Genomic DNA, 12,999 nt, shown 5'->3' on the forward strand with positions numbered 1-12,999 from the left:
TAATTGTTTATGTAATAAATTTTAAGGACTCTACAAAGCAATTACTGGAAATAATAAGTAGCTTTAACAAGATTGCAGGACATAAAGGCAGTATTTTAAAAATCAGTTGTATTTTTATATACTAACAGCAAGAAATTACAAATTAAACTTTTAAACAATTCAATTTATAATAGTGTTTGAAAAACTAAAATACTCAGAAATAAACTGAACAAATGATGTGTAAGACCTCTACACTGAAAACTGTAAAATGTTGCTAAGAGCAATTTTTAAAAATCTAAATAAATGGAAAGTTCTATCATGTTTATGGATCAGAGAACTCTATAACGTTAAGATATCAATTCTCCTTACATTTATCTATAGAGTCAATGTAATCCACGCTAAATCTAAAAATCTAAAATGTATACAGATACACAAAGGACTAGAAGAGCCAAAATAATCTTGAAAAAGAAAAGTAAGTTAAAAACTTGCATTAACTGACCTCAAGGGTTACTACAGAACAACAGCAATCAAGACAGTGTGATATTGTCATAAGGAAAGACAAATAAATTAATGGAATAAACTAGAGAATCCAGAAATAGATCCTTTTTTTTTTTTTTTTTTTTTTTTTTTGAGACAGGGTCTCACTCTGTCACCCAGGCTGGAGTGCAGTGGCACAATCTTGGATCACTGCAACCTGTGCCTCCCAGGTTCAATCGATTCTCCTGCCTCAGCCTCCCAAGTAGCTGGGATTACAGGCACACACCACCATACCTGGCTAATTTTTGTATTTTGGGTAGAGACGGGGTTTCACCATGTTGCCTAAGCTGGTCTTGAATTCCTGGCCTCGAGTTATCCTCCCACCTTGGCCTCCCAAAGTGCTGGGATTACAGTCATAAGCCACCGTGCATAGCCCAGAAATATATTCATCCGTATATGATCAATTTATTTTTGACAAAGGCACAAAAGTAATTACATGGGGAAAGGAAAACCTTTCACAAATAGTGCTGAAGCAAGAATCCATCATATGGCGGGGGAAATGAACCCGGACCCTACCTCATACCAGCCATACACAAAACTTAATTTGAGCAGGATTATACAACTAAACAAAAAAGCTAAAACAATAAAGCTTCAAGAAGAAAATATAGAAGAATATCTTTTCAAGCTAGAAGCAGGCAAAAATTTCTTGGACAAGACACAGAAAGCAATAACCATAAAGAAGAATTTGACAAATTAGACTTCATCAGATTAAACATTTTAGCTCATCATAAGACAACATTAATAATATGAATAAGTAAGCCATAGAATAGTGGAAAATATTCATAAAGCATATACATGACAAAGGACTTATATCCAAAATATATAAAGAACTACTAAAACTCATGATGAAAAGTCCAACAATCCTATTTAAAAGTAGGCAAAAGGCTTAAACGGCCACTCCCCAAAAGACAATAACAACTAGCCAATAAACATATTTAAAGGTGCTCAACATCATTAATTCATCAGAAAAATGCAATTTAAACTATGATGAGAAAACACTGCACATTCACTGAATAGCCAAAAACAAAAAAGACTGAAAACTCCACTATGAGCAAGGATGTAAAACAACTAGATTTTCACACGTTGTTAGTAGAATACACTTCTATCCTATGACCGAACAGTTTTACTCCTAGGTATTTACCTAAGAGAACGGAAAATACATATCTACACACACAAAAATACAACTTGTATAAAAACGTTCTTGGCAGTTTTATTCCAAATAGCCAAAAGCTGGAAAAAGTGTTAAAGGTCCATCCACAGAAGCATGGATAAACAAATTACCATATATTTGACACAATGGAATACTACTCAGCAAAAAACAACAACAAAACAGAAAAGAAAAAGAATAATTTGCTGATATACACTACAACATAGATAACTCTTACAAAAGGCTGAATGAATGAAGCTGGATACCAGAGAGTGTATACTATATGACTCCATTCATATGAAGTTCTTGAAGAGGCAAAACCAGTCTATGATGAAAAAAAAGGACAAGTTATTACCTTTATTGGGAGAACTGAGAGGAGAGAATGACCAAGAAGGAGCATAAGGGAGCTTTGTGGGGTGACGCAAATGTGTTGTATTTTGATAGGGATGTGGGCAATGACAGTGTATTCATTTGTCAAAAATCAGCAAATTCATCACTCAAGAATTTGTATTTTACTCTATGTAACTATTACTTTTTAAAAAGACATTGAATGCTAGCTAGTAGATTTGCTTTTTGCAGTGGTGTGGGTTAACAATTCTGAAAATACTTCATTCTAGGCTCATGCAAATGAAGAAACAACATGAGTAAAATGGCAGGTGTCTCACTGTTGGATAAGGTAATTAGAAATATGAAGAGTAGGAAGAAGATGAGAAGGTACCCTGTAGTGTTTGGATTGGAAATGGATATATTGGTATAACACATGGTTTTTAATAGAGAAAGATATGGAAATAAAGATGTGTGTGTGTGGCGGGTATTTCCATATCAGTAGCAGTTATCACTTAAAGCACCCAGATCTTGGTTTCTAGTTACCATTTTCCATCAAAGGAAGCTAGTCAGATTGGAGAAAAGGCTGTTTCCAAGACAGAGAAAGTACAAAGTAAGCTAGAACAACATTTTGTACCTGAAAGTAAGGAAGTACAGTCAGCCCTCTGTATCCACAGGTTCCAAATCCACAGATTCAACCAACTGAATTGACCAACAGGTCAAAAATAGTTTTAAAGATAAAATAAACATAACACAGTAACAAATACAAATATAAAGAATAATACAGTATAACAATCGTTTACGTAGCAAAACTGAATTAGGTAATGTAAGTAAAGAGATGATTTAAAGTATGCAGGAAGATGTGCATAGGTTATATACAAATACTACATCATTTTATATAAAGGACTTGAGCATCTGAAGACTTTGGTCTTGAGGGATAACTGTACTCAAAGAATAGTGGGGAAATAGCATAAGGATACAGGAGTCAACTTGAAGAGATGATTCACATTGAGCAAATCTGAGATGATCTGGCTATCAAAATAAACAGTGATAATAATGGATTATAACCACTCGGATACAATTAAGTCCATGAGTCCAAAATGATATAAATAAAAAGAATGAAAATATTAATAAATAGGTGACCATATATATTTAATTTATATAAATTAACGTGTTCATATATATGAAGAAATCTCTTCTTTATAATGAATATAGAAAGAACAATACTTAGGAAAGTATTACTGAATGATAACACCAGTGGATGAAAGTTGGAAAAGGAACAAGATATTTACATGATCTCAAAGTAGCTCCCCACAAATTGCTTATTAATCATGAAGAGAAAAAACAGTGATTTCACATTAGAGAAACCCAGCAAACACCAACTTAACTAAACAATCAAAATTACCAATACTAAGACAAACTGATATCATATGCCCTGATATAAAGCACTGAATAAGACTCAATATTACTTCTGTAGTATTCCTATCCCAAATGTGTAATTTGTATACAATCACAAGGAAACATCAGACAAACACAAACTGAGGACATTCTATAAAATAACTAATCTGCAATCTTCAAAAATATCCCAGATGAAGAGTGACAAAAAAGGCCAACTGATCCAAATTAAAGGAAACTTCAGAGACATGACAACTAAATTTAATATGTGATCATCAATTAGATCTTTGACTAAGAACAATAATTAGCTATAAATCACATTATTGGGACAATTGACAAAATTCGAATATGAACTATGGATAATGAAATAACACTGTTATCAATGTTAAATTTCCTGATTTTGAGAAGTATACTGTGGTCATATAAAAAGTATCCCTTTTTTTAGGAAATAAACACTACTTTATTTAGGAGTAAGGAGCCATGATGTCTCCAACTGACATACAGCTCAAAGAAGTGTGTATATATACATAAGCATCTATGAGAAAATGATAAAGCAAAGAAGGCAAGGTATAAACAATTGGTAAATCTGGGTGAAGGTTATATGGAAGGTTCTTGAATTTTCTTGCAACATTTCTGTCAGTTTGAAATTTTGCCAAAATAAAAAAAAAAATCCACCATATTCATTAATCAGTTAGTGAATAAAAAATAGGAGTTCAGACTAGTAAGGAAACCATAAAATATTTGTCTAACTGTTCATGTTCTTTGCTCAATTTTTAATGGGGTTATTTGTGTGGTGCTTTTTGCTGAGTTCTTTGAGCTCCTGATAAATTATAGATATTAATACCCTGTGTCAGGTATATGGTTTTCAAATATTTTCTCCCATACTGCAGGTTGTCTGTTCACTCTGGTAATTATTTCTTTTGCTCTGCAGAAGCTATTTAGTGAATTAAGTTCCATTTGTCTATTTTTGTTTTTGTTGCTTGTGCCTTTGAGGTCGTAGTCATGAATTATTTGCCAGACCAATGCCCAGGAGAGTTTTCCCTAAGTTTTCTCCTAGTATTTTTATATTTTCAGGTCTTGCATTTAAATTTTTAATCCATCTTCAGTTGATTTTTATATATGGTAAGAGATAAGGGTCCAAGTTCATTATTTTGCATGTGGCAATCCAATTTTCTCATTTATTGAAAAGGGTATCCTTTCCCTAGTGTATGTTTTTGTCAACTTTGTCAAAGTTCATGAATAGACACTTCAAAAGAAGACACACAAATGGCCAACAAACTATGAAAAAATGTTTAATATCACTGATCATCTGTAAAACGCAAATTAAAACTACAATGAGATATCATCATACACCAGTATGAATGGCTATTATTAAAAAGTCAAAAATAACATATTGGTGAGGAAATGCAAAGAAAATGCTTATACACTGTTGGTGGGAATGTAAATTAGTACAACCTCTATGGAAAACAGTATGGAAATTTCACAAAAAACTAAAAACAAAACTATGATTCAATCCAGAATCCCACTGCTGGGCATCTACCCAAAGGAAAAGAAATCATAATATCAAAAAGATACCTACACTTGTATGTTTATAACAGCACTATTCACAATAGCAAAGAAATGGAATTCACTGATGGACCTTCCTAAGGGTCCATCAGTGAATGACTGGATTAAGAAACTGTCATATATATGCACAATGGAATATTATTCAGCCATAAAAAAGTATGAAATCATGTCTTTTGTAGCAACATGGATGGAACCAGAGGCCATTTGAAATAACTCAGAAACAGAAAGTCAAATACCGCATGCCCTTACTTACAAGTGGGACTTAAATAATGTGTATGCACAGACATCAAGTATGGAAAAATAGACATTGGAGACTTGGACGGGTGGGAGGGTGGATGGGGGTGGGGATGAGAAATTACTTAATGAGCGCTATGTACATCATTAAGGTGATGGTTACACACTAAAAGCCCAGACTTCACCATTATGTAATATCTCCATATAACAAAACTGCACTTGTACCCCTTAAATTTATATTTTTAAAAATCTGGTATAACTGGAAAACAGTGTGACTCATTTAGGGCTCCAGCAGAAAATAAGATGACATACATGAATTGGGAAAACTAAACTAATAAAGGGAAATTAATAAAGGGATTATTAACAAAGTTGTGAAAAGCTCCATTACTATTCCAGGCCACAACTTGAAGCAAGAGAGGCTCTGTAAAAAGGGCCTGTGCTGAAGTCTTAGGTTTCTATTGCTGTGAAAGAAGGAGGGAAGGAAGGAAGGAAAGGAAGGAAGGAAGGAAAGAAGGAAGGAAGGAAGGAAGGAAGGAAGGAAGGAAGGAAGGAAGGAAGGAAGGAAGGAAGGAAGGAAGGAAGGAAGGAAGGAAGGAAGGAAGGGAGAAAGGCGGGCCTGTGGACAGGAGCTGAGACTTCTAGTTGGAGGCTAGATGACTCCATGGAAGACACTAGTAATTAAGTACTTTCCTTTCATTCTACAATCTCCTGTCTGTGTTGCTCATTAACCAAATCCATCTGGAAGCCCAGGGTCAAGGGAGTCCATTGTATACTTCATACAAGTCAGTCTCCAGGGGACAAGTAGGAGTGAAGAAGGATGGAAAGTGGAAGAGCAAGCAGCAGATATCCAGAATGAAGGTGGATCAGGGTGGGGGAGAGGCCAAAAGAGCAAAAGCAAGAGCAAGAATGAGAGTCACAGAGAGAATAGGAATGAACATGATGTTGAGTAAATACTTAGATGACAACTTCAATATTAGGATAACATGCTGAGTTTTAATTGCCTGTGAGGCAGCCAAGTGTGGCTGTCCAGCAGGCAGTCACATACCAGGGCTTGAAGCTTAGGATGAGACTGACTGCCCAAGCAGCACAAATAGAGTGACAATGACAGAGAAGAAGTAAGTACTTAACACATAGATTTGCATTTTTCACCACCCATTTACTTTTAATCAAATGCGTTTGATTTTTTTCTCTATCACTCACTGAAATTGCATTTAATAAAGCTGCCAAATCCAATAGACACTATCTAGTCCTTATCTTTGTCATCCTCTTGTCTCTTGTGAATCATTACCTATTAAATAGTTTTCCTTCCAATATATCTCACTGCATTTTTTTTTTTTTTTTTTTTTTTTTTTTTTTTTTTTTTTTTGGAGATAGGGCCTCGCTCTGTCACTCAGGTTGGAGTGTAGTGGTGCATAACCATAGCTCACTGCAGCCTCTATCTCCCAGGCTCATGCAATCCTTCCACCTCAGCCTCCCAAGTAGCTAGGACTACAGGTGTGTGCCACCACACTGCGATGATTTGTTTTACTAAGGTCTCACTATGTTGCCGAGGCTGTTCTTGAACTCCTGAGCTCAAGTGATCCTCCTGTCTTGACCTCCTAAAGCGCTAGGATTACAGGTGTGACCCACTGTGCTGGCTACATTTTTTTAAAAATATTACTTCTTTCTAGTTCTCTTTCCACCTCCCTGCCTCTCTCTGCCTCTTTTGTAGGTATTTTCCCTCTGTCCTCCATTTCCACAATCACTCCACCCACCATGTCGATGATTCCTATGATTCTATCCTTAGCCCTCCTAATAAACCACAGAGGCCAGAAGTCAGTGGAAGACAAATTTTAAGTATGGAAGGAAGGAAGGAAGGAAGGAAGGAAGGAAGGAAGGAAGGAAGGAAGGAAGGAAGGAAGGAAGGAAGGAAGGGAGGGAGGGAGGGAGGGAGGGAGGGAGGGAGGGAGGGAGGGAGGGAGGGAGGGAGGGAGGGAGGGAGGGAAGGGAAAGAAACATGCTGTAACCCTATATGTGAGAACTCTATTATTTCAAGCAAAACTATCCTTTAAGAATGAAGGAGAAATTAAGACATTTCTAGATGAACAAAAACTGAGCTAATTCATCATTAGTAGACCTGCCATACAAGAAATGCCAAAGGGAGTTCTTTAGGCTAAAATGGAAGGACACTAGACAGAAGAAGTCACAAGGAAAATTAGAAAATATTACATATGAATACAAAAACACAACATTCTAAAATTCACGGAATGCAGCTAGAAGTAGTACTTAAGTGAAAAATTTATAGCTGTAAATGCCTATATTAAAAAAGAAGAAAGACCTTAATTCGGTGGCCTAGGACTTGGCCTTGAGAGGTAGAAAAAGCAGAGAAAACTAAATCCCAAGCAAGCAGAAGGAAAAAATAAATAAATATTAGAGCAGATATAAAAGAAATAGATTATAGAAAAACAGGGAAAATCAGTAAAACCAAAATTTGGTTCTTTGAAAAAATCTACAAAATCAGCAAACCTTTAGCTAGACTGACCAACAAAAATAAAGAAAAAAGATTCAAATTACTAATACTAAAATCACAAATGAAACAGGATGGCAGTACTACAGAATTTACAGAAATAAAAAGAATTATAAGTAAAAATCTGAGCAACTAAATGCCAACAAATGAAATAAACTAAATGAAATTATGAAATTCCTAGAAAGACTACCAAAACTGGCTCAAGAAGAAACAGAAAGTTTAACAGGCCTATAATAAGTAAAGATATTGAATTAATAAATTTTCAAACTTCCCACAAAGAAAAGCTGATGACCAGATGGCTTCGCTGGTGAATTCTATGAAAAATGTAAAAAAGAATTAAAACAAATTCTTTACCAATGCTTTATAAAAGAGCTCAGTAAACAAGGAGTGGAAGGGAACATCCTAAACCTAATAAAAGGCATCATGAAAAAAACCCACAACTAACATGACACTTAATACTGAAAGACTGAAAGGCTCTATTCTCATCACTTCTATTCAACATTGTACTGGAGGCTCTAGTCAAGGCAATTAGGCAAGAAAAACAAAAGGCATCTAGATTGGAAGAGAAGAAACAAAATTATCTCTACTTGCAGATGACATGGCCTTGTATATAGAAAATCCTAAAGAATCCACAAAGAAACTATCAGGGCCAATAGATGCAGCAAGCTTAGAGAGTACAAAATAAATAAAAAATTAATTATATTTCTATTTACTAGCAATGAATAATCCATAAATGAAATTGAGGACACAATTCCATTTATAATGGCATCAGCAAGAAAAACACTTGTGAAAAATATAACCTAAAAAGGCACAAAACATATACCCTGCTGCAATTCAAGCATGTTGGGAGGCCGAGGTGGGCGGATCACGAGGTCAGGAGATTGAGACCATTCTGGCTAACACGGGGAAATGCTGTCTCTACTAAAAATACGAAAAATTAGCCGGGTATGGCGGCACGCACCTGTAGTCCCAGCTATAAGGAGGCTGAGGCAGGAGAATCGCTTGAACCTGGGAGGTAGAGGCTGCAATGAGCCAAGATCACACCACTGCACTCCAGCCTGGGGGACAGAGCATGACTCCATCTCAGAAAAAAAAAAAAAAAATACATATATATACCCTGTAAGCTACAAAACATTGTTGAAGAAAATTAAAGAAGACCTAAATGAGAAGACAGTCCATGTTCATTGATTCAAAAACTTACTATTGCTAACTGGCAATACTCCCCAAATTGATCTATAGATTCAATGCAATCACTATCAAAATTCCAGAGGTCTTTTTTTTTTTGCAAAAATTGATAAGCTGATCCAAAAATTTGTATGAAAATGAAAGGGGACCAGGCACAGTAGCTCGTGCCTGTAATCTCAGTACTTTGGGAGGCCAAGGCATTTTCCCTCTGTCCTCCATTTCTGCAATCACTCCACCCACCATGTTGATGATTCCTATGATTCTATCCTTAGCCCTCCTCATAAGGAGGCCAGAAGTGGAAGACAAATTTAAAGTACAGAAGGAAGGAAGGAAGGAAGGAAGGAAGGAAGGAAGGAAGGAAGGAAGGAAGGAAGGAAGGAAGGAAGGAAGGAAGGAAGGAAGGAAGGAAGGAAGGAAGGACAGACAAATGCGGCCAGGAGTTTGAGGTCAGGAGTTTGAGACCAGCCTGGCCAACACAGCAAAACCCTGTCTCTACTAAAAATAGAAAAAGTAGCCTGGCGTGATGGCGCACACCTGTGATCCCAGCTACTTGGGAGGCTGAGGCAGGAGAATTGCCTGAACCTGGGAGGCAGAGGTTGCAGTGAGCCAGGATTGCACCATTGCACTCCAGCCTGGGTGACAAGAGTAAAACTCCATCTCAAAAAAGAAAATGCAAGGGATCCAGAAGAGCCAAACAATCCAGAAAAAGAACAAAATTGGCACAGTCACATTCCCAACTTCAAAACTTCCTACACAACTACAGTAATCAAGCCTGTGTGGGATTAGCCTAAAGACAGATATAAAGATCAAGTGACTTTCAACAAGGATGCCAATACAATTCAGTGTGATAAAGAATAGTCTTTTCAACATATCGTAGTGATATCCACATGTAAAAAAATAAATAAGTATAGTTGGACTCCTTCTTTACACCATGCAAATTAACTCAAAATGGATCAAAGACTTAAACTGAAGAACTAAAACCACAAACTCTTAGAAGAAACCATAGGTGTAAATCTTTGTGACTTTGGATTAGGCAACAGTTTCTTTGCTATGACATCAAAAGAACAAGCATCCAAAGAAAATAATAGATAAAGAAGACTTCATCAAAATTTAAAACTTTTGTGCTTCAAAGACAATACCAAGGAAGTAAAAAAGACAACTCACAGAATGGAGAAAATATTTGCAAATCATATATCTATAAGGCTCTAGTATTCAGAACACACAAAGATCTCTTATAACTCAATGATAAAAAGATAACAAAATGGGCATGAATGTACACAAGGGATCTTAATAGACATTTCTTCAAAGAAGAAATACAAATAACCAATAAGCACATGAAAAGATGTTCAACATAATTACTTATTAGAGAAATACAAATAAAAACTACAGTGAGATACCACCTCATATCTACTGAGATGGCCATAATAAAAAAGATGAATAATAATCAATGCTGGCGAGAATCTGGAGAAACTGGAACCCTCATACATGCTGGTGGGAATGTAGAAAGCTGCAGTCACGGTAGAAAATAGTTTCTCAAAATGTTAAACATGGACTTACCATATGCGCCAACACTTCCACTCTTAGGTACGTATTGATTCAAGCAGCAACATGGATGAAACTTGAAAACATTAAACTAAATGAAAGAAGGCTATATATTATGTGATGCCATTTATGTGAAATGTACAAAATAAGCAATTCTGGAGACACGGAGGGTAAATTAGTGTTTTCCAAGGGCTGGAGGGAAAAGAGAATGGGGAGTCACTGCTAATGGGTATAGGATTTATTTTGGAGGTGATAAAAATCTGTGGTTATATAAGATGAATAAAATATTTTTAAAATATTCTATAATTAGTAAAAATGATTACACAAACTTATGAATATACTAAAACCCATTGAATTATATACTTTAAAGGGGGTGAATTTTATGGTATGTGAATTATATCTCAAAAAAAAAGAAAAGGGGATCTTCTGACCCCCAAGCCCTAGTCCTCTTCCATGGAGGCAATTAATGTTACTTGTTTCTTAGATACCATCCCTGAAATAGACTGTATATATACCAACATATATTTGTGGGTCTATAGGTCCCTTATTGAAAACAGAAATATAAGCATAGCAGACACATTGTTCTAGACTCTTTTTTCCTCTTTATAACTTCAAGATCATTCTTTACACTGCAACTTGGAGATTATTCCATTTCAGCATATGTAAGTATTCTTTATTCATTTTTATTTGGTGATATTCTATAATTTAGTTGGCTAGTCTTTTGCTGTTCCAAATAACGTTGCAATTAATTTCTTTGTATATCTTTCTAGCACAAGTGTATGAGTGGAATACATTTTGAGAAGTAAAATTTCTGGTTTGAAATTTTTTTATTTTATTTTGATAACTTGCCATTATTGATGTACTAATGTCTTTCTCACTTGATTATGAGTTCCTTGAAAAAAGGGACCATGTCTGTTTTGTTGACCAGGGTACATCTAGATTACAGCACACTGTCTGACATACTGCTTAATATATTTGTAGATTGACAAGCCTATGTGTTTTATTGTATAAAGTGTCAAACGGAAATTCAAAGCTATACTGCTCAAAAACTTACGATCTAGTTCATAGGAATTGTTTACAGGAATTGATCTAGAGATAGAGGATTTTCTTTTTCTTTTTTTTTTTTTTTTTTTTTACTTTTTATCTAGTTATTTGATTTTTATTTTTCCTTTCCTACTCTGTTAATAGTATGTTTTGGAAAATTGTGAAATCAATTGCAATGTATCATTCTAAGAAAGAGAGAATCCCTTAATCTCATCTGAATATATATACATATATTTTAATAAATATCTATTTCTTATATTTCAGTATTCTATATTTCAGTTATTAAAAAGAGAGAATGGGGTTGATTTGCAACAAAGAGACCTAATAGTGACACCTGCTGGAAAAAAAAAGTCAGAATAAAATTTGAACCATTAAATCTTTTTAAAATTTTAGACCAGTTTTATTTTTCTATTAATCAGGAAGAAATGTGTTATTTTATGACAGGAATGTTTGTAATAAGTAAATATAATTGTTTAGGGGAGGCTCTTTTATGTTCTACAAAATTACAGGAAATAATATATTTTCTTTTTTTAGGATAAAGTCATTTTGGGAACCGATTACCCCTTTCCATTAGGTGAGCTGGAACCTGGGAAACTAATAGAGTCCATGGAAGAATTTGATGAAGAAACAAAGGTATAATGTCATTTACTTCACGGTTTTATTACTGACTTTTCCTGCTCTGAGTTTGGTTTCAGAGCACTTTGATACATGAAAACAAAGAACAGAGAAACCATTACACTGAATTCCCTAAAACTATTCTCTATCTCCATAAATAGCTAAACTATTAAAGGACAAAAAAAAAATGACAAAGCTGAAAGTCAGCCTAGTACAACTAAATTCATAAACCCAAGAAATTGTATAGAAGCATATGATAATAAAATATCCCTGCATGTTAGATGGATCATAAGAAAAATGTATAAATTTTTTCTATATTATTTCTGTTACAAATCTACCAATCTCAAAAGTTGTAAGAACTCTAGTTGTAATGAAATAGTAATTCATTAGATAATGAAACTAAAGTCTCAATTAAAAGGACCCAAGGAATCAGATCCTTCAAGTAACTGGACTTCTTTTTTTTTTCTTTTTTTTACCAGCGTTTGACTTTTAAGGCAGGTAGATGATACTAATATGTGCTATAATGCTACTATTACCTAGTCTACCCCTTAGACTCCTAAACCAAGATGAGTTTAAAATAAAATGCAGTGTCTTCAGGTTCCCTCTCCTTTGCCACTCCTTCCACACCCCCATCCTCCAAAAAAATAAGTCCTTCCTAAGACTTTCACTGCCCACCACTCCCAGAGGTCACAGATGGCCAAAAATAACAGCACGAGACTATATAAACTCTTAATAAATCTTACAAAAGTCTTAGTTGTAATCCTTTTGCATAATTCTTGTCTTTCTTCTAAACTAGAATCCAAGTTACCTTGAACTCTCTCTCCCTTAATCATTAAAGATACTGTTCATCAAATCTTCTCAATAGGCTTAAAGCACATTAACAGATGCCAAGAAGAATTCATTCTTCAGTATACTAGTTACAAGT

The 12,999-nt window shown here is 34.9% G+C and overlaps 1 protein-coding gene and 1 long non-coding RNA gene across 6 annotated transcripts in view; one reads left to right on the forward strand and one right to left on the reverse strand.

The window, feature by feature from the left end:
• The window catches only part of LOC139357080 (uncharacterized), a 128,124-nt gene that overhangs the window by 95,430 nt on the left and 19,695 nt on the right, over window positions 1–12,999 (reverse strand). The window lies entirely within an intron of this gene.
• The window catches only part of LOC105492548 (aminocarboxymuconate semialdehyde decarboxylase), a 64,419-nt gene that overhangs the window by 48,592 nt on the left and 2,828 nt on the right, over window positions 1–12,999 (forward strand). For all 4 annotated transcript variants that reach the window (XM_011759757.2, XM_011759758.2, XM_011759759.2 and 1 more), the window contains one exon: window positions 11,994–12,092. In XM_011759757.2, coding sequence (XP_011758059.2) covers window positions 11,994–12,092 — 99 coding nt within the window. The remainder of the gene's footprint in view (window positions 1–11,993; window positions 12,093–12,999) is intronic.

Source organism: Macaca nemestrina, chromosome 11, assembly GCF_043159975.1.
Source record: "Macaca nemestrina isolate mMacNem1 chromosome 11, mMacNem.hap1, whole genome shotgun sequence".
Classification (NCBI taxonomy): domain Eukaryota; kingdom Metazoa; phylum Chordata; class Mammalia; order Primates; family Cercopithecidae; genus Macaca; species Macaca nemestrina.